This window comes from Bubalus kerabau, chromosome 15 (assembly GCF_029407905.1).
Source record: "Bubalus kerabau isolate K-KA32 ecotype Philippines breed swamp buffalo chromosome 15, PCC_UOA_SB_1v2, whole genome shotgun sequence".
In the NCBI taxonomy this organism is placed as follows: Eukaryota; Metazoa; Chordata; class Mammalia; order Artiodactyla; family Bovidae; genus Bubalus; species Bubalus kerabau.
This window is the reverse complement of record NC_073638.1, coordinates 64,807,293-64,829,984: the sequence shown is the minus strand read 5'-3', so window position 1 is coordinate 64,829,984 and position 22,692 is coordinate 64,807,293. Positions and strand designations below refer to the sequence as shown.

General features: G+C 45.1%; 1 protein-coding gene across 1 annotated transcript in view; it reads right to left on the bottom strand.

Annotated features, from left to right (window-relative positions):
* KIAA1549L (KIAA1549 like) overlaps nucleotides 1–22,077 on the bottom strand; it is a 131,764-nt gene extending 109,687 nt beyond the window's left edge. Inside the window, exons 1-7 of the mRNA XM_055547332.1 lie at nucleotides 21,741–22,077; nucleotides 18,524–19,147; nucleotides 16,318–16,433; nucleotides 13,238–13,457; nucleotides 11,859–11,992; nucleotides 5,843–6,005; nucleotides 4,135–4,194 (exon numbers count right to left, since the gene is read on the bottom strand). Coding sequence (XP_055403307.1) covers nucleotides 4,135–4,194; nucleotides 5,843–6,005; nucleotides 11,859–11,992; nucleotides 13,238–13,457; nucleotides 16,318–16,433; nucleotides 18,524–19,147; nucleotides 21,741–22,077 — 1,654 coding nt within the window. The remainder of the gene's footprint in view (nucleotides 1–4,134; nucleotides 4,195–5,842; nucleotides 6,006–11,858; nucleotides 11,993–13,237; nucleotides 13,458–16,317; nucleotides 16,434–18,523; nucleotides 19,148–21,740) is intronic.
* Between the last annotated feature and the right edge of the window lie 615 nt (nucleotides 22,078–22,692).

Below are 22,692 nucleotides of genomic sequence, written 5' to 3'. Positions count from 1 at the left end.
ACGGTTGAGGGGTGTCATCATGAGTTACTTTAGAGAAATCCCAGTGGTGATGCACAAAGGGCAGACATCAAAGAAGAGAAGAGTCAAAGCCTCCAGGTGACAAACCGTTTCGGAGATAGACAGTGGTGATGGCTGCACAATTCTGTGAACGTACTTAATGCTGCTGTGTTGTACACTTAGAAAAATGGTACCAATGAACCTAGTCCCAGGGCAGGAATAGAGACGCAGATGTAGAGAACAGACTCGCAGACACTTGCGGGGAAGAAGAGGGTGGGACAAATTGGGAGAGTAGTATTGACATATATATACTGCTGCTGCTGCTGCTAAGTCGCTTCAGTCGTGTCCGACTCTGTGCAACCCCATAGACGGCAGCCCCCCAGGCTCCCCCGTCCCTGGGACTCTCCAGGCAAGAACACTGGAGTGGGTTGCCATTTCCTTCTCCAATGCATGAAAGTGAAAAGTGAAAGTGAAGTCACTCAGTTGTGTCTGACTCTTAGCGACCCCATGGACTGCAGCCTACCAGGCTCCTCCATCCATGGGATTTTCCAGGCAAGAGTACTGGAGTAGGGTACCATCGCCTTCTCCCATATATACACTACCATGTATAAAATAGCTAGCTACTAGAAGCTGCTGTATAGCACAGGGAGCTCAGCTCGGCGCTCTGTAACGACCTGAAGCTGAGGGATCAGGGGGTGGTGGTGGGAGAGAGGTCCAAGAGGGAGGGGATATATGTATACATATAAATGATCCACTTTGATGTATAACAGAAACTAACACAACATCGTAAAGCAATTATACTCCAATAGAAAATAATTTTTAAAAAGGTTAAAATGATAAATCACATGTTATGTGTATTTTACCACAATTTTAAAAATTGAGAGAAAAAAAATGCCTCCAGGGAAGTGCAGGAAGTTACGGTAACCTGCCACAGAGTTCCACGGAATCAACAGCTGGGCAGCTCCCACGTGCCTCATGGCTCTGTCTGCAAAGAGGATGTGTCCTTCCTAAGGACAGTCTTCCAGCTGGATAAGAGCTGGGGGCTGGAGCCGGGAGCCTGGGTTTGAATCCTGATGCCCCCCGACTGAGTGTTCTTGGGCAGGTTCCTCTGGGCCCCAGTTCCTTATCCGAAAACACGGTTATCATAAGCTACTCCTGACCGTATCATGAAGAACAGAATACTTTATAAAAGAAAACTGCTTCTAGCATAGTGCCATAAAGCCCTTGAGAGGATGCCCACAAGCAGTAGCCGTTGTTGCTCAAAGGCACCTCCTGCTTTGCTGGACAGTCCTCAGCAGAGGAAGGAATTGCCTGGAAAACACAGAGCTGTGTTCCAGGACTACAGCTCCTCTCCTTTCTCCTGAGAAGCCCAGTGGCCTCAGGCTCCTGCCCTGGGGAATGGGTTGAACAAAGCTATCTTCATCTCTCCGTTCCCAATCTCCTACCCCTTCTAGAAATGACGGTAAAAGTTGGTGGTGACTGCCCACAGGTCTAGAAAGTGGTCATGGGCCAAAGGGAAGGCAGGAGGGTCCTCCTGAAACCTGAAACTCTTCCCCTCTCTCCCTGCCCCTCAAGTAGAAATCAACTGGTCCAATGAGCCCCGAACACAGTGTTGAGATGAGTTGGGTGGGGGGTCATTGTGTATGCTGATTACCAACAGCAGCACCAGCGATAACAAGTGAGAGATGTCCAGGTGAGCGGGCGGGGGTCAAGTCGCAAGAGAATCCTGAAAACAAGACCATATATGGAGCCTTTTATTAAGCACGTGTCACTCAGACAGAGGTACCTGAGGAAAGGACAAAACAAGAGGTTGACAAGGACAGGGTGTCTTACCATCAAACGTCAATATTAAAGTTAGAGAAGGGGGGGTATGTATCTGCAAGTTTTAAAAAAAAGCATTCCTTGGGCAGGAAACATGATTTTATAAGTGTTACATAACTTGCTGGCTTCAAAAATGTGCTGCTGGGTTAGCACTGTCTCTCTTGGGCATAAGCTCTGGTGGGTCGCCGCTGTTTTCCTTTGTAAACACATTTCTTTTGTTGGCTTTCTTTGCAGGTAAAATAATCTCTGCAAATCCATGGCTTTGCAGGGCAGAAAGAAACACAATTTTCTGCAGTTTAGGAGAGGTCTTGAGCAGGCTTCACCGAGCTCCTAGTTAGTATTCCAGCCAGCACCCAGCTACTGCTTGTTTGGGACCGCAAGGGAGGGAGGAGACAGGGAAGGGAAGAGGGAGGCTGGGGAGGGCCTGCTTGTCCAGGCTCATCTTCCAGGACTTGCAAAATCTTGCTCCCTCTTTGTTATGGGCGGAGTTGTTTCCCCCACACCCCATCTGATGATGTTTTATCCCCCAGGACCTCAGAATGTGACTGTTTGGGATAGGGCAATTAAGATACAATGAGGTCATTAGGGTGGCGCCTAGTCCTAAATGACTGGTGTCCTTGTAAGAAGAGGGAATTAAGACACAGACCTGCACAGAGGGAAGGTGGATGTTTTCCAAGCCAGGGAGAGAGAACCTCAGAAGCAAATAACCCTGCTGACACCTTGATATTAGACCTCCAGCCTCTTGAGTTATGAGAAAATAAATTCCTGTGGTTGAAACCCCCACCCTCACCCCCCAGCCTAGGGTAGCAGCTCTAGCAGACCAACACCTTCCTGTCCCTCCCCTTGAAACCGAGGAGGACCCTTTGGGGCTCCTGGGCATGGAAGCCTTTCTGTCCCCATTTCTTGTAGGCAAGACTCCAGCCACTGTAACCTTCCCCGAGTTCCAAAGGGCAGATCCAGAACAGCTGCTAATGAAGGAGAGAGCTGCCACAAAACCACGTGAGGCAAGATTTACAGGGACCAGAGAAGTGCGTCAAGAATAGGAGACCAACCACCTGAGACCCCGGGCATGCTAAGTCGCTTCAGTCACGTCCAACTCCTTGCAACCCTATGGACTGTAGCCCTCCAGGTTCCTCTGTCCATGGATTCCCCAGGCAAGAATACTGGAGGGGGTTGCCATGCCCTCCTCCAGGGTATCTTCCTAACCCAGAGATTGAACCCACGTCTCCTACATCTACCTGCATTGGCAGGCAGGTTCTTTACCACCAGCACCACCTGGAGACCCTACACACACCTTAATCTTTTTAGCAACCCTACCTTGAACTATTGCTATAAAACCCCTCATCAAATCCTCCCAGGTTGGGACATGTAGTTTTTTGAGGCAGGAGCTTGCGGTATCCCCTGCTAGCAAAGCAATGAAGCTATCCATTTCTACTTCACTCCAAACTGCCTCTGAGATTCAATTTGGCACCAGTGAACAGAGAAGCTGAGCTTTCGGCACCACCCTTAATGACCCAGCTAGTCACTCTGCCTCCTACAAGCTTCTGTTCTCTGCTTCTAATCCTTGCTTCTTTAATTTTCAGAGCTACTGTCTGGCTTTTGAAAAACACAAACAAGAACTTTTTTTTTGCTATTTCATAAATCTCAGCTAGAAAATGTCAAGGAAAATGCCACCCAAACACCCTTCTACTTCCGTCCGCCTTCACTGTCAGGACACGCTGGGCTGCAACAGGATCAGTGTGGGTGTGCCCAGGGAGAGAGAAAAGTGCATGCCTGGCATTCCTCTGACTTCCACTGGGTTTTGTAGGGCAGTGCAGAAAGGCCTACGATCTTTAAACAAATAGACAACCATTCGCATGGACATGCCCCAGCCCTCCACAGATTAATGCTCTTCCTTCTGATGGATGCATGTTTTGCAAGAAGAAGGCTCCAGACTGGGACTTTCGAGGTAGCTGTTTTGAACTGATTATTTAACACCCATCTTCAGTGTGATGTCTTTTTTTAAAAATTTTTAATTGAAGGATAATTACAACATTGTGTTGGTTTCTGCCTCAACATGGATCAGCCATAGGTATATACATGTCCCCTCCCTCTCCAGCCTCCCTCCCACCTCCCACCCCATCTTACCCCCTCTAGGTTGTCACAGAGCCCAGGTTCTTATCTCAGTTTACTCCATTTCTGGTCCTATGGAAGGAACTCCTTGGCTTATAAGGCAGAATCCAAGAAAAGATGCCAATTCTATCACTGAAAGGCAAGCAAGCTTTTAAAAATAAACCAACCTGATAGGGTGAAAGGAGCAAAGAAAGAAGAGATTACCTGTAATTACCCAGTAGTCTCTCGTTGTTTCTGATATATCAAGGTTGGGGTATTCCAGTGCTAAAACAAACAAGAAACATACCAAATTACTTTCACAAGTTTTATATATAGATTTTGTTCAGGGAAATAGACACAGCTGACAAAATACCAAGCAGCTAAATCCTGCTCTATCATTCTTGGGAACTCTAGGACATACAGCCTGAAACTTGCTTTTCAGAAAACTAAAATACTCAGTAAAGGGCTAACTTTCAGAAGAAGAGTTTTCTAAGGCTTTTGGGTGTCTGCTTTCAGCTTTTCCATCCAAACCTTCTTAAGGCAAAACAATTTTACTGTCAAGAACTTCAACGAGAACCTGTCAACTATAGCCTTCTTTTTAAAAAAATTACCCATCATAACATATTTTTAGGAATAATTATTTCTTGAATGGATCTTTCCAAAGACTAAGTTTAGTAGCTAAATGCTTACAAGCAATGGTCCCATTTCTTTATAGTGTGGTGACCATCAGAGTTAATATATGTTAAGGGTTTAGCACATTATTTGGCACATAATAAGTACTCAATAAATCACAGTTGTGTTATTATTATTATTCTTAGACTATCAAGATGATCAAAGAAAATAAATCCTTCACATGCTACCAGGTGACATAATGCCATCTTTTTTTTTTTTAATTTTATTTTGTTTTTAAACTTTACATAATTGTATTAGTTTTGCCAAATATCAAAATGAATCCGCCACAGGTATACATGTGTTCGACATTATCTTTTCCATAAAATCCAGAGTCATCTTTTCTGAGTACATGGAAATTCACAAAAGCTTGCCACTAAACTAACATTTTTTTATAAAGTCTGAGTGGCTACTTTGTGCTAATAAGTACATTAGCACATTATCTCACTTATTTACAATATAAAAAGGAACCATAGAGGGAAATGAAAACAACTTTGCTAATACATGTTTAAAAAAAAACACTTACCCAGTGACCTTGAGTATGTATCAACAATTAAATTTAAGAGCAGGGATCTATACTTCCTTTGGCTACTGAGTAAGTGTTTGGGTACAAAATGCAGGCTGCATCTTCAAAGTCTATGCCTGCTGCATGGTAATGAGGACTATGCAACTGAAGCATTAGAGAAAGAGGAGGCCACAAGCCTATGGGGACTTCATCAAGTGAAGTCACGATGCTGACTGCATGTGAGCTGCATTATAGTATCTATAGCCCAGGCCAGGGCTGAAGGCCTGGGAATTTTTGGTGATGGCAGAAGTGAGGGAAACCCTAGCAACCAAGATTGCCATGAGGACAGACAGACGCTCTACCGGGCAGTGTTATAAGCTAAGAAGACAGACTGCTTGGTTCAAGCCCCAGCTTCGATGTCTCACCAGCTATGTCAGAGTAGGCATCTTGGAGTTAAACCTCTTGGAGTTTCAATTTTCCCATTTCCACAAAATGGCACTAATTTTGCACCTACCATAGAGGGTAGTTGTGAAGATTAAATGAGACAAGACAAGTGAAGGGTAAAAGCACTTAGCCAATGCCTTTTACAACATGCAGTGACGTTTTCATCAATTCAACCCCCTTCAGTCACATATTACAGTTGTGATTTTATGACAAAAGAGTTAGCATGTGGCACCACGGAGGCTTGCTAAACGGACAAGCTCCCGCAGAAGATGGTAGAGTCCTACAGGGATTCAAACATAACTCGAACATACTCACGTTCAGCGATGGTGAGCGGCGGGTAGGTGAGGTAGAACCCCACCAGCTCAGCGGAGAGCTGGCGGAGGAGGCTGCTGGCCACGGTGCCGTTGAGGAAGGAGCTTTGGTTGGCCACCACGTACACCAAGGTGACTGTCTGGGAGGCGTTGGATGTGCTCACCATCTGAATGGACACAGGAGGAAAGGGGAGGGAGACATGCCAAATAAGATGAGGGTCTGTTTCATGGAGGCCGTGGGAAGAGAAGCTTAAGGAGAGGTTAGGAATGAAAGGGAGGTGGGAAGAGAGCAAGGAAGAGATAAGAATAACATCAGTTGTCACTTATGACGGCTCACAACATGCCAGGCATCTCGTACCAGGCATCGTTCCAAGGGCACATGATCTCATTTAATCCTCACCACAACCCTAGGAGGTGTATCCTGTCATGGAGGTATATCCTTTGACAGAGGAGGAAACTGAAGCCCAGAACGATCAAGGGACTTGCCCAAGGTCACGCAGCTAATAAGTGACAGAGCCAGGATCCACACCTGTGCAGCCTGACTTCAGGTTTTAACCACTGGTGCTGTATCTTTTCCAGGGGCTAAATAGTCGCAGGCTATTTTTATGGTTCTGAAGATACACTATAGAGCATAGGAATGATAAATTTAAGGAGGGCTCAACTGCTCAGACCGAGAAAGCCTGATTCAAACTTCTGGGGAATTTTAAAGTTGAAAGGACAGAGAATGCACGCCACTGGTCACCAACCTAGTAATGGACAGCATGATGAAAACTGATGACAATAAGAATGCAGAAATAGAAAACAGCTTCTTTTGAGAGAGATTCCATTTCATTGCGGTCTATCAATTCAATATAGAATATGTTAATATTACTATGAGATGGTATAGTTTTCTTCTTGAATCTTTAAGTCAGGTTTTTAGTTATGAAGAAATGAGACTTTCATGGGTCAGTGTATATACACACAAACACCCCCCAGATGAAATGTGAAAAACAGATGCAGTAGGAAGGCATTCTGCCTGGTGAGACAGTCTTTGTGGGCTTCTGCGCTGGATGTCTGCCCCTTCCCCCACCAGATCCATTTGCTACCCTGCCCTCATTCTGCTCAGTGCCCCCAGAGGCAGAATTCAGTGGACCACACCAATGGGCTACTTGGTGCCCTGGTGTTAGCTACAGGGAGCTCAGGAGGATGTGGGCGAGAAGGAGGAGAGTGAGGTCAGAGAGCTGGTGTTGGGAGCTCCCTCCTGGGGGGTCACAGCTCTTGTTGGGCACTTCTGGCCCAAGTTTCCCACAACTGCTCCGTCCCCTCACCTCATCAGCCCCAAAGTCACAGCCTTGAAAGCTGCACCACCCCCCTGGTCCCCCTAGAGCCTGGGCACACTTCTGCAAAGTCCTTTTCATTGGACTTTCCTCAAATTGCCTTCATTTGAATATGTCCTCTCTTTTTGCCAGGATACCCAGTCTGTCTAAAACCTTTGTGTGCTCAGACACAGATATCTCTGCAGCATTCCTTTTAAAACTTACTTTGAAGACTGTCAAGAGTAAGCTTCTTCAAGCTATTGCGAAGTTTTTCCCATAAGAGCAAGTTCCTTTTTAAGTTCTCTAACACAGCGCCTAGAGTCCCATGATTACTGATATATGGAGTCAACTTTTCTGGTCAACTCTTACTTACTCTCCGGAGGATTTTTGGAATGTGGTTTAGCCACAAGTATTCACACCTCTTTCCCAAGGTACCAAGAAGAAAGGTACTTCTTTCTGAATAATTCAAAAGACCTCACTGTACTGTCACCTAAAAAATAATAACTAAAGTAACTTTGCAATCTTTATCTCTATTTGGAACATTATATATATATATATATATGTATATATGCTTGTTTCTTTTCAACAAAACTAAATCTCACTGGATCCCAAAGAGCTTGCAGTATGGTATCTTAGTACATACTACACTTGACAAAGTAAGTTATACTCTTTTTAATTGAGAACATGTTTATTGAGGAGACTTCATTAACATACACCACTATATTAGTTTCGTACTTTCTGTGGTAAAATACACATTATGTTATACCATTTTAACCATTTAAAGTGTACAGTGGCATTAAGTACATTCACATTCTTGGGCAATCATCACCACTGTCCATTTCCAAACCTTTTCCATCATCCCAAACTGAAACTCTGTACCTACTAAATAACTCCCCATTTCTTCCTCTTCCTAGTCCCTGGGACCACCATTCAGTTCTTCTGTCTCTATTAATTTGACAAAGCTAAACTGGTGGCTCAGATGGTAAAAGCGTCTGCCTGCAATGCGGGAGACCTGGGTTCAATCCCTGGGTCAGGAAGATCCCCTGGAGAAGGCAATGGCACCCCACTCCAGTACTCATGCCTGGAAAATCCCATGGTTGGAGGAGCCTGGTAGGCTACAGTCCATGGGGTCGCAAAGGGTCGGACACGACTGAGCAACTTTACTTCAAACACTTTTCATAAGTGCAATCATACAGTATTTGTCCTTTTGTGGCTGACTTCTTTCATTTAGTATGATGTCCTCAAGGTACACCCATGTTGAAGCACGTGTCAGAATTTCCCTCTGTTTTAAAAATGAATAATATTCCCTGGCATAGATATACTACACTTATTTATTCATTCACCTGCTGATGGACACTTAACATTGCTGTGAATAATGTTATGAACACTGGTGTTCAAACATCTATTCAAGTCCCTGGTTTACATTCAGTTCAGTTCAGTTCAGTTGCTCAGTCATGTCCGACTCTTTGCGACCCTATGAATTGCAGCATGCCAGGCCTCCCTGTCCATCACCATCTCCCAGAGTTCACTCAAACTCACGTCCATTGAGTTGGTAATGCCATCCAGCCATCTCATCCTCTGTCGTCCCCTTCTCCTCCTGCCCCCAATCCCTCCCAGCATCAGAGTCTTTTCCAATGAGTCAACTCTTCGCATGAGGTGGCCAAAGTACTGGAGTTTCAGCTTTATCATCATTCCTTCCAAAGAACACCCAGGACTGAACTGAACTGACTGGCTGAAATGACTGTCCCTTCCCCCACCTAATGGTCTTGTCAGAAATCATTTGATCATGTATGTATTTATTTCTGGGGTTTCTGTTTGGTTTCATTGGTCCATATTTCTATCTTTATGCCAGTTCCATCCTGTTTTGAATACCATAGTTCTGCACTAAGTTTTGAAATCAGGAAGTGTGAGATCTCCGACTTTGTTTTCCTCTTTAGGATTGTTTTAGCAATTTGGGGTCCCTTGAGATTTCATGTGAATTGTAGGATAGATTTTTCTATTTCTGCAAAAGATGTCACTGGAATTTTGATAGGGATTGGATTGAATCTATCAATCATTCTTGGTAGTACTTGACATCATAACAACATTAAGTCTTCCAATTCATAAGCACAGAATGTCTTTCCATTTATGTTTTCTTTACTCATCTTTTTTATAGCTAAGAAAAGTGTAGTCATTCTTGGGGGCTACTTAACAACAGCTTCATAAAGAAGAAGAAACCAGAGGCCTGAAAACAAGGTCATATCACGGTTCCCTCATAGTCATGCCCTTGCATAGAACACTTTCCCATCACCCCTCTATTCTTAGATTCCTTTGGGTTCTGACATCATCTCTTACTTCCCATTCACTCGTGCCATGATTCATTTAGTTAATTAGACCCATAAAGCTGATGGAATGGAAAGCCATTGTTTTCATCCTTAGTATCCATTCTTCCTTCTTCCATGTCAGCACCACAATTTCTCTTGAGGAAACACCACTTCTGTCCTATGAGTTCACGTGCTTTGGGTAGAGTTGCCCCGGTCAGGTTCCAGGAGTGCGTATCTCAGTCAGGCTTAGTTGACTGGGACATTTCATATCCTCAATCACAGTTACTGGTCTAGAAATGAGCACATGATCCAAGAGGATTCAATGAAAACTAATCCCAGGATTTTGACTGGAATGACACAACCAAAGGCACTCTGGTTCCATGAGACTATGAGTAATAAAGATGAGACAAACTTGGAGGTACCAGGAGCCTGAGGATAATGCCAGCCTATAGCAAGGCAAGCCAAGAGATGAGGAGAGAATTTCATGAAGAAATCATGTAAGCACCTGGGTCCAACTGTTCCTGAAGTAAGAAGCTACAGACTTTTCGGTTACATGAGCCAATCACTTCCTCTTTTTGCATAAGCCTTGTGAGCTTGCATTCCATTGCTTATAATCAAAAAGTCTTACTTGAGCCTACTATAATCTAGCCCTTAATACCAATGCTATACAAGTAAAAACTAAGAAGTCACTTTTTCAATGACCCTCCGAAAAAATTAAATATTTACATGGTTTTATTACACAAGAGATCTAAGGTTCCCCACAAATTATTTGTAATACAATAAAAGGGAAATTTATTAATTGCAAAACCAGGTTCTTTAAAAAAGAGATTAATGACAACCCTGGGGGATGATTAGCATGTAACAATCTATGCATAACATCGTGGCCTAGAGGGTTATTAAATCTACACAACAGCTTTGGCTCTGGGCTTCCTGTTAGCCAAGGCAAAAAGTGAACGAGGGTTATTAAAACAATTCACCCAATTACCCATTCATATCAAGAGCTGTTGATACATTCAAGAGCATCTAAAATCTATTTAGATGCAATTTTCTAATTGCCTGCTGTAGTCTTTTCCAAGGAGTGTTTGTTGCTTACTTTATAAAGTTTCATCTCATGGCCATGACTACCATACAACAACACAAGAGAGGCTTCTTAAGGCCAAGGGCAGCTTATTTATCTTGGTGTCCCTTCCACTGGCTGATAAAAAGAAGCTGCTCTGTAAGTCTGTACTTCCTGATTATAATTAGAATATGTTCCTCTGCCAAGCTTCAATAAGACTCATGTACCTGTGAGGATCACAAACGCAATCAGAAAGAAAAAGATCCCCCACAAAGGAGCTGAGTCACACTCCTTACATAAATCTTATGTCTGTGACATGTTTTTAGATCTTAGTCAAATATGAACCAGATCATAATGAGATACTTCCATATATACTTTGGGTGAATCTAGAAAGGGACAACTGCTCATTCAAATTAAATTGTATGCCTTCCACATCATATGGGCTTTGCTGATAATTCATTTAAGCTAAATGTCAATTTTAAAACCACTGGGTTTAATTGCAAAGGCTTTTTAGTTCAGTAAAACAGACAGATTGGTTAGTACAATCAGAGAAATTTGGGGACTGGATGAAAATTATTAAGAAGCATCTGTCTTTAGGGAGATGTCGTCTATAGAAATGTAAAAAATGGGTCTGAGAGAGACATTTGGTAGCATGTCTACTGCAAATTCAGGAAGTTGAAATACAGTATACCAGTACTGAGACTGCCCTAGAAGAGAAGTCAAATGCCTGCTGAAAATTTCATCAAGGATCCCATTTCTACATTGCGTTGATGCTAGCAGAGCATGGTGGATTAGAGTACAGGCTTTGGCTCAAGTCCTAATTCTGGAAGTTTCTTACCATTCTCTCCATTCCTTTTTCTGTGAAATGCTGATAATAACACCTCAGAAGGATGTCTTGAGAATTATGTAGCAAAGCATTTATAAAACATTTAGCACAGTCCTGGCACATAGTAAGCCCTAAATATAAGATGTGTGTCCTTAAACTAAGGTGATTGTTCCTGTGGATACCCGGAAAATAAACTGAATTAAAATCACAGAAAAGGAAATATTAGGTGAATTAGTTATTTAGAAATGATTCATTTTATATGAGACATCTGACATATAGAGTATATTCTAGTACATTAAAAAAAAATAAGTATATTAGAAAGACTTGAGGAAGCTTCACAAGGGAAAATAAACATAGAATCCCAAATCACAGCAGGTACACAGGGGTATACCATCTCTCTTATATGATCAACTCTAAATATCCTCACATACCCATAGTACAAAGGCAGCTTTGAAATGGGGGAACCAAAGCACTTCTTGCCAACATTTGGGTTCCGGGTGGCCTCTGTCAACTACAGGCTAAAGCACACTCCCACTTACCTGAATCGTCAGGTTGCTTTTAGTATTCAGAACTTTCCTCTCAGCATCCTGGAAGGCCCTCTGTAGCCTCTGTTCCATGGTCTGAGCAAATTTACAGGACTGTATGTTGTCGGACTGGCTCACAAACTGTAGCACTAGAATGAGAGTAATAAATCAACGCTCACCAAAGCTCTAGGTCTTAATTCCTTGAACTTAACGGCAGTCATGATACAAAACGGCATGATTTTACATTAGAGAAATCAGGCAAATAAGGACAGTCATAGTTTTGGAAGTGGCTCTTAAAGTGATTTATAATATAGAAGAATTAAAAACATAATCGAACTTGAGATTCCCTCCAATGCAAAGAATTTTGTGATTTCAATTATTGGCATATGGAAACATCTGCTCCAAGACAACAAAATGACTTTAGAGTGATCATGTCTCCTATTTCTTTGGAAGGAAAAAAAAAGTCAATTGACCTACATGACTAAGTTGTTTGAGTCTTTCAGTTTCAATGGTTCCTCTACTCTTGTGGCTTTCAAACCACAAGATCAGAATTTTAAAAAACATAAAACATTAAAAAAAATATATCTATTTAAGCTTCACTGGGTCTTCACTGCTGCGCAAGAGCTTTCTCTAGTTGTGGAAAGAGGGGGCTTTCTCCAGGTGCAGTGAGCTTTTGTTGCAGAGCACACGGACTCAGTAGCTGTGGCACATGGGCTTAGTTGCCTCGCAGCATATGGAATACTCCCAGGCCGGGGATGGAACCTGTGACCCCTGCATTAGCAAGCTTATTCTTAACCACTGGACCACCAGGGAAGTCCCACCAGGGAGTTTAAAACAAAGACTCTAAGGCCTAAGCTCAAAGATTCTAATTCAAGGGTATCTTGAACATGTTGTTGCAAAGCACAGATTTTATGCTGAGGATACTCAACCCTCTTCAGTATCCATTGGTAATACAGGAAAAAAAAAATACAGTACCTGATGCTCATAAGTACTATATACTCATATAAATTGGGAAGACTTCTGTGAAGGAATATTTCTCATGAATCCAGGTTGGAAAAGTTTAGGCTGCTGTGCAGGGAACTTGGACATTAGATTAGCAAGGCCCTTGGAGGAAGGTACACGAGGACTCTAAGAAATGACAGAGCAGCTAGTGATGGAATTTTCCTTTTTTTATTTGGCTGCACCAGGCCTTAGTTGTGGCATCTTCAGCTGTGGCATGAGGGATTTAGTTCCCCGACCAGGGATCAAACCTGTACCCCCTGCACTGGGAGTGTGATGTCTTAACCACTGAACCACCAGGGAAGTTCCAGTGATGGAGTTTTCAAACAGGTGACCTCCTGGTAGCGCCCACAATCCCAGAATGAAGAGGAATCCTTTTCTTCTGAATTACTTGCCTGTTTTCAGCTGCAGGTAGCCTGCAGGCTGGGGAGTCCACGGGGAGGCAAGTATAGCCACAGACTGCAAGTTTGGGGTGTGCTGCTTCACATCTGCAGTGACGTTGCTGATCCCATAAACACCCAGCATTTCGATCACTGCAGAAGGCAAGTAGACCAGCCTCCCTTTGGTGGCGTAATAACCAACGGTGATGTTGTGAGAATGTTCCAGAAGGTCCACCTACAAGACAAATGGACCCAAAGAACTTAGTGTTCATTTCCACCATACTTTAAGTCTCTCTTGGTGTTTCTTAGAACCACAATGGTTACTCAGCATGGCTGGGGAGGAGGACGTTCCCATTTGACAAATATCCTAGCAGTGCTATAAGCTGATGGGATTGGCAGATCTCAAAATATCAGAATACAACAAAATATAATTTGTGTTGAACCTATGGATATAGGATTAAATCTATATTTAATTCTGAAACAGAATTAAGTCTGTGGGTAGTTTTTTTTTATTCCTTAAGTGTCTCAGTTTAATCCTGTGAGCACCAATTACCACCCAGGAAGGCAGGCAGGAGACAGCAGGCAAAAGAGATTTCCTGGGGTAGGAATGCTGGGAAAATGGCTGTACCATATTTCTCATCATTTATAAACATTAAAGGGCCTTCCCTGATGGCTCAGTGGGTAAAGAATCCACCTGCAATACAGGAAATGCAGGAGACGTGGGTTCAACCATGGGTTGGGAAGATCTCCAGGAACAGGAAATGGCAACCCACTCCAGTATTCTTGCCTGAAAAATCCCACGCACAGAGAAGCCTGGTGGGCCCCAGTCCATGGGGTTGCAAAGAGTCGGACACGACTGAGTGACAGAGCACAAGAACATAAACATTAAAAGGCAGAAATGATAGATTAAGTTCGGGCCCCTTCCAGACAAGGGCCAGGTAGTAGATGAGGTGAATCCTTCTCTTTAGAAACTGAGAGAACTGTTCAGATTTAACTCTATTCTTGGCTTGTAACTGGTTCATGACCAAGGCAAGGCTGGGCCATGGAGAATTTCTCTTACAGCAAAGGAGTCCTAAGGGATGCTGATGATCTGAGCTCTTTCTCACCCAGCTGGAAGAGTTTTGAGGCTTTTGACCTTATTCTTATTTTGTTTTGCTTTCCTCGTGTTTGGTATCAACAGTTCAGGGTGTTTCGAACACTGCCTTTCCTCCCCTTCTTCTTCCATCTCCTTTAGGAGTCTCATGTTTTTTGCCAAAGAAACCAAGACAACTGATTTTGCAGGAGGCTGGGTGTCCTTTGCTTCCTTCACATTGTGTGCTCCTCAGCACCTTGTCACTTGAAGCTCGTGTTCAAGGTGACATTAGGTGGGACAAGAGGTATTTCTGGATGGAACACGGACACAGCACCAAATACCACCAAATCACCCAGAAAGAAGGTGACTCCCATTCCCATCTTCCTAATAATAATATCTCAAGAAGCAAGTCTCAGTTTGAGGACAGTTGACTTCTAACACCTCTCTAATCCTTGCTAATCATATTTTTAAACAAACAAAGGGACGCCAGGCCCCAGCCTTAATGCCTTCTGCAAGCAGTAATATCTAGCTTGAATTTAACAGGCTGTCTCCACTATTTCCATTTTTATTTTTTAATTTTGTCCATGCCATGCAGCTTGTAGGATCTCAGTTCCCTGACCAGGGATTGAAACTGGGCCGTGAAAGTAAAAGCGCCAAATCCTAACCACTAGACCATCAGGAAACTCCTTTATTTCATTTTTATCATTACCTTCTATTTGTGGCAAATGATCCTGACTTCTATTCATGGTGATAATATCAAACATCCTCTTGAAAGAAATATGTTTCGGTGTTTTCTTTAAATTTTTATTGAACCACAGTCAATTCAAAGTGTTGTGTTAGTTTCTGTGGTACAGTGCAGTAAATCAGTTATACATATCCATATATCCACTCCTTTCTAGATTCTTTCCCCATATAGATCATTACAGAGTATTGAATAGAATTCCCTATACTATATAGTAGGTCTTTATTAGTTATCATCTTATATAAAGTAGTGCATATATGACAATCCCAATCTTAAGTGTTTTTTTAAATAAAAACTGATTTAAAGATAACTACTATATACTAATTCTCACAGGGCTCTGTGATGATATGCAACAAAGAGCAAAAACTGTGAGGCTAATTTGCAAACAACCAAAGTTTAATGCAATCTGTCTCAGGTAACCACAGGGAAACACTGACATTTTCAACTTTCAGATAAAGTTTCTGGTGCAGAAACCACAGATGTCTCTTGTGGAGAGCATTTCCTCTTCTTCTTTTCAGAACTATATAAAAGAGATTAACAATGATGAATAAACTGTACCCAATCTCCTTCCTAGTCCGTGGTCTGGTGGCAGGGAAGGACCACTAATTTGAATGCAGCTGTGCAGAGCATCAGAGCAGAAAGCTGGAGCGATATTTTTAAGTGATGTAAAGGGCTGTCCACTGACTGCCCATCACATGTACTGCTTTAAAACTTGGAATCAAACCAAAAGGGAGTAGAGCAAAACTTCCATCACTTGGATATGCCATCAAAATCAGTTGGTGGTTGTTAAATAGTACTTGGCATGAAAGTGTTTGGAGAGAAAAAAAAAATGCTTATTTCCTTGTCTGTTGCTCTCAATTTAAGCAAAGTTGGACTCAATTTACAAGTCAGTAATTTTTAAATGTCCAGAAATAAATCGCCAACTGTTTACCATGGTGAGGAAAGATAAAAAGCAGTGGATGATTTCTGCAAAATTACACTGACACAATTAAATACTTTCCCCAAATAACAGGATAATGGGGCAATTTTTATAAAGTACATCCAGGCTTTTAAAAAACCAACCCCAAAACTAGACACAATTATCCTCAATTTTCTATCTCAGAATTTGACCTCCTTCTCCTGCTACCACACATTAACTATTTGCCAAAATGATGAATGAGGAAAGATTCTACTTCCGTGATGGTTATGGTGCCCAGGGAGGAGAGAAGCAATGTAAACAGACTCTGGACCCAAAAAGAAGACGTGGCTGGACGAGCCTGGTTTCAAGAACAGGGGGCTTACATGAGCCAAGACGTCATTCTGGTGGAATGCCTTCCGCAAGGCCTGTGTGAGCCCTTTGGCTATATTGAGCTTCAGGGTTTCACTGATCTGCATCCGCCTTTGGGTCAGAAAGAGAACTGTGGGGTGAAAGAGAAGCACACCATCAGCAGAAGGCAGCAGACCTCCCACATAATTCATGAGCCCTCTGCTCCTCCCCAGCCACCCAGCACCCCCTGCAGGTTCTGAGCAAAGCTGGTGGGCACAGGGCCAACTGAAAACCAGATGGTTTAATTTCCTAGTTTCACAATTTTCCCATTTAGCATAGCTGGAGCAGCAGCTCTGTTGGTCCCGCTCACGTCCTAAAGGTAGAAGGCCCAGCCATTTGGGTGGCCCTAGTGGAGACGGCTAGCACACTAGTGGCGCTCACTTCTGAGCGTCACTGCCTCTAACTCGGAAAGCCAGGCTAAAGCCAACATGCCTGCCTCTGACTGGTCTGCATGCAAGGAAATTCCTGCAACAGCATCCCCGAGTGCCTCCTTAAGGGCAGGCCCTGCATCCTAAAACAGCCTAAATTGACCCTGCATCAGGAGGGGCAGTCCCCACCCCACAAGCAGGATGGAGACCTGGCATGGAGAAGAGGCATTTGTGATGGAGCACGACAGGTGCTCCCTGAAGGGAAGCCTAGGAAGTAGCTGGAGGCCCCTGGAGAAGCATCCGGCCCTGACTGGGGCAAGGGGGTGGGGATCAGGGAAGGTTTCCGGGAGGAACTGATGCTTCCATGAAGTCTTGGAGGATGATGGGCGTGAGCTGGGCCAAGGCAAGAGGGACTGCCCTGGTCACTCCCAACAGAGGGAAGACCAAGTGCAAAGGCACAGGGGAGAGAAGTGAATACTTCAGTCTACAAGTCCAGGCCTGGTCCTGAGGGCAGTGGGAAAGCAAAGGCGTGCACTTTAGAAGCTTCCCTTGACTGCAGACTAGAGAAGAGATTTGGAGGGGTGGGGGGAGTCTGAAGGTAAACAGAGAAATCTGGCTGCTGTTGCAGAATGTGGGTGAGTGATGTGAACCAGGAAAGGGGCTGTGGGGGTGGAGGGAAGAGGCATTCAGGAGGCAGAAAGGAAGGAACCAACTGGGTGTGGCTGGGGTGAGGGGGGTTGTGAAGAAGAGGGAGTGGAGAATGTTCCAGACTTCCACATCAAGGAGGCTGGGGTTGCCTGCCACTCAGAGGTGAAGGCAGAGATCTGGAGGAAGGGGGCAGAGGGAGGGGAAAACCAGATGGTATAATTTCTTGAGAAATTGAAAAAGATACTGTGCTCTCTGCTATGCCTAGCTTCACAATTTCCCATTTTAGAATAGGATGTGTCTCAAGAAATAATTTCATTTAATTCCTTGTGGGGTGAAGAGGAAGGCGGGACGTGAGCATTCAACACTGGCATGCTCTTTCAAACAATGTTTCTAATGCTTTTTATAGCAGACACTACCATACTATTAAAAGCATCCGTGTGCCTTCTTGGCCCATTTACTGCAACTCAGAGGTGGGGGCTAAAAAACCAGCATCTACCACCCCAACTTTGGTCTCCTTTTTAACATCAGAAGAGAATTCAGGCGCCAACACAGAGAACCATGGCTGTACTCTTAGTATCCGATGGTTGAGAAGACACATGCCAGAGTCCTTCTGAGTTCTGTTGCCCTTCCTATGATCGTGCATTTTACTAATCACAGCATTCACACGTGTGAGACATCACTGTAGACATCGCATCATCAAGGTTCACCTGCAGATATGCTCTACGGGCAAATTTTGGTGTACCTTTGCTTTTTCAGACTCCCTAGTGGAACTGGTTTCAGGAGGCCTCTGATACCAGGATGGATCCCAGGACTAGATTCTGTGTCATATTCTCCACATGAAAGAAGAGATTCTTCTCTATCACTTAATAAAGATCAGGACTTCTCAGCCTCAGCACTTTGGATGTTTTGGGCTGGATTATTCTGTTGCCTGACCATCCTGTGCACTGTAGGAATGTTTAGCAGCATCCCTGGTCTCTTAACACACTAGATGCCTGAAACACCCTCCCTACCCTCCAAGATGTAGACACTCAAAAACGTCTCCAGACGTGGTGGCAGGGACTGGTTGAGAACCACTGATCTCAAAGAAATCTAAGAATTCTGCTACATCTCTAAGGCCAGGATGCTCTTGCAGCTTTCACATCAAATCAGGGCAGTGAACTCTTACCTGTCTTCACCAGGAGCTTACTGGACATGTGACACTCCAGGTTGGATGCTGTCTTGCCAGTTGTGACCACAGCAGTGGACACAGCAGGAAGAGCAACATCTGTGTTTTCTGCTGATGAAGGCGGCATCCGGGTGGCCCTCACAGGTGCGGTGATGGACGTCAAGGCTGCTGTGATGGTCAGCGGGCGAGTGGTGGACACCCTGGGCAGGTCTGGGTTGGTGGGGTTCGGGAAGCCCGTGTGCATGGCTTGTGGTTTCCTGGGGAGGTGTGTTGTGGATAACAGGCCAGAGGTAGCGCCCATGTTCCCTTGCATGGCTGTGTGAGTGCTCATGGTGTGTGCTGTTCTTGCAAACATGTAGGTCGGTGTGAACGAAAAGGCTGGATGAGCCGCCCCTGGTGTTGCTTTGGGGCCAGATGCTGCACTGCTCGTGATGTTCTTAGCTAGAGCAGTGGTCCAGCTGCTCTTGGCTAATCCCGAGGCCATGGCCGAAGGGCTGCTGCCGGTGCCCTTAGCAACCAGGGCTGCAGACAGCACCAGTGGACTTGATTTCCGAAGAAACAACGTGGTTGCTGCTGCTGCTGCTGCTGCTGTCGGCTCTGCCTTGGGCAACACTGAGGAGTCCACTGCAAAGAGAAAAGGCAAAGTGTGTCATTGGCACGGAATGAACACACCACTTGTGGGGATGAATGGATGTCACTTTCAGGTTTGTTGGGGTGAGAGGTCTCTGAGCTCTGGAATTTAGGCAAAATGGCTTTAGGTTCATTAAGTCAATTAACCATAATGAGAATGCCACTTAGAGCAAAGCTATGGGTGGAAATAAAGGCACTTAAATTCTGAATACGTTCCAAAAAATCAAGTCGGCCGAAGATCAAGGTCATGACTATCTGGACTAATAACTCATTCATCATCCTAAAATCAGGCGTATCTGCTCCTTTGGAGCAAAGCTAGGTATTTGTGTTGAGCCTGAAGATGATTTGGCCCCAGAAGCAGTCACATTTCTATCTTGGGAGGGACCAGGAAACAAACTACCTGCATTAGCGGTTGCACCTGTCCATTTCTCAGGGTGCTGAGAAGCCCATGGTGCTTTGGACGGGGTCCTGAACAAGGCACTGGTTGATAGAGAAGGCGATTCAGCAGTAGAGTGAAACCTCTGGATATCCTGGAATGGTGGGGAAGTATTTATCCCCGGAGATGGATAGATGTCACCGGCGATTTGAAAACTTGTATCCGTTTCATCTGAAAGCATTTCTGGCAAGCGAGCTGTGGAAGTCAGACTTGGAGAGCTCAGCACAAGTGGATGTGTTGGGTGGGCAGGTGACTGTAGATGGGGACGAGACACAGCTTGTTGGCTTATACGTGGGTAATCTCCAATCTCAGTTGTTTGGAAGTCTCTGGTGTAGTTGTTAGTGTTTATGGACAAGAAGTCTGTATGGTTTCCAACCGTGGTAACATCTGACTGTTGGATGGGCTGGTTGGTGCTCATACCAGACCCTGGATCCTGGATGCTAAAACCTTCCACAGTCACTGAATGCCCAACATTATCTTTGAAATCCTGAGATTTTATTGTATTGGCAGTGGAATTTAAACCACCAGGAGAAGTGGCTGAAGCTGAGTGAGTTTCCCAACTTGTAGAGTTAATTGTGTGCCCATTTACATCATAATTTGTTTGCTGCAGCCAGCCAGACATCATGGGTTCTGTGGAAAGGGACTCAGCTTCTGCTGCAACAGAATTCCAGAAAACATCTGTGGTTGCTGGCTTCCTCATGCCTCCCATTGTTGAGAAATCATAGACCTCACTGGAGGAGGGAAAAGCTGTCACCTGTTTGGAAGCCAAAACTGGCAACTCAGAATGGTCTGTCACAGCTGTGTAAGTCACTGGCTTGGTCCTGGAAAAACTATGAGATGGGGACACAGTCTGGGTAGCTCGTGTGAAGGGGATGGAAGATGAAGGTAATTCAGAAGGAAGGAGGCTGGTTCCTGGTGGTGTCATGTCTGTAGAGACATGATCAGTGCTGAAATCAGAGGTGAATCCACCTACAGCGTGAAGACTTAGACTCTCTTTACTCGGAAGGGTCTGGAGAGCAACTGTCAAATTTGCCTTTTCGTTTTTCTTTAAAACAGCTGCCATGCTATCTTCCTTCTGCAGGGGAGATGTCCAGGTCATGGAAGGATGATGAGGAAATGTGCTTGAGAGGAGGCGGTCTGTAGCTGCTGTGGGAGGGGACCCATCACTACCTGCTTCTTGAGGAGTTGGCACTTGGGGCACGGCGGATGGAGAGGCATGACTCCATGCCAGCTGGAGCGGGGCAGGCGTGGAGGGGAAGTCTGCTGTTGTGCCATTTGATGGGGATGTGGGAACTGCCCCAGAAGGGCCTTCTTGTCCTTGGTCAGCTGTGGTGAGAGGCAGAGGAGAAGGCACCAAAGGGGAAGATTTGTGTTCTGCTGAAAGGGTGGGCCCTTTGGAATTCTCTGGGGTTGCTGACACACGCAGGGGGTAAGCAGAGTTCTTTGCTGGAGCACGGGCTGCCTCCGGGCTGGTCATTCCCACTGCCACTGACTCTGCAGTCTGGACCAGTGAGGATGCCTCGTGGGTTGCTTCACTCTTCAAGGTTGGCAGAGACACCCCATTATGTGCTCTTTCAGCCACCTCAGCTTCAGTTGGCTGGGTGGATGCAAGACTTGGAGCCACTTCCAACATTGACAATGAGGGCCTTCCACCAGCAAGCTGAAGAAGACTTCCAGAGGCTGGGGGAGCGGGAGACAAAGGGGCCAGGTCTGCCACGGAGCTCAAAAATTCAGGTGAGGGGGAGCCCGCTGAGTGAGGACCCCCTGCTGGGCTGGAGGATCCGGAAAAACCTAGACGAGGGATGCCTATTAAATCCTGGGCATTTCTGGATGGAGTGTGGTTCATTTCCTCAGCAAATGGGTTTAGGGGATTCGCTATGCTCTGACTTGAGGAGGAGTCAGTTGGAGCTGTGTGGGGGAATAAAGGCACTTTGGTGTGTTGCTCTGCTGCCTTAGAAAAGATGATGGAATGAGGTGAGTCGGGAGCCAATGAAGAAGATGAAGATGAGAGGAGAGCATCTGCCCTCGGGGAATGTAGTTCTGAAATGGAAGGAGTCCCTACCCGCGGTGGCCGCAACGGGAGGCCAGCAGTGAAGGACGTCACTGGCGGGAGGGTGGGCAGTGGGGGCGGCATGCTGGTGTGAGGCAAACCTGACACGGCGGCCGCTTCTTTCCCCCCTGGAGGTCTTGGCTGGACCAGGGTCTCGGCGGAATCCTTGGAAGCCTCGAGGGAGGCGCTGCGTGCGCTGCCTTGGGAAGGAGAGAAGTCCCCGTGGGCCCGAGCTCGGCGGTGTGTCTTGGGTAGGGCCGTCCAGGCAGACTGCGGCCAGCTCGTGTTGTCAGGAGACGCTCCAGGCCCAGGCTTCATTCTGTCCACTGCTGAGGAAGACTGGACTTCGGAGAAAGGCCATGTTGGTGAAATCGGTAACAGCCTCCCATGAGGAGATGACTCTGGGGTCAGGGTGACAGCGATCTGCTGGTTGTCCATTCCTGTGAAATGAAATATCGTGCCATCAGGCCTCGGCTAATCATAGGTCCTGGAGAGAAGGGTAGGAAGAGAAGTACCCCTTGGACCTCATAGAGCTTCCACGCCATTAAACATTCATTAAGACTCATTAAACACATTCAAACGATAACTTAGGTCATTACAGATAGGCCGATGCTGCAGCTAAGCTACACGGCAGCGTTGGTGAGAGATAGCCACTGATGAGGTGATGCTTAAGCAAAGATGTGGAAGATACTTGTGCGTTTTAAATCTCTTATCTGTTCCACCGACAAGGGTTGGACTGTGAAACTCACAGCCTAGAAAACCAAAGCTGAATGGCTCCCTGCCATGGCCAAGGACACCAAAATAAACCTCATCCAAGAATCCTCAGTGCAAAAGGGAAGGACTGTGTGTCTGAATGCAGATCTTTTATTCTTAGGGCATCTTAAGAGCAACAACTGAAGTTGCCTGTGTTTGGAGAGATGGCACCCAGGAGACTGATTTATTAATATCTTGTTGGATTTAAAAGGATTCCTGATGCTATGGTTCACACCATGTCAAACAGCAAAGGGGATTTCCTTCAAATTAGGCTATTTCCAAGAGAAAAACTGTTCGTAT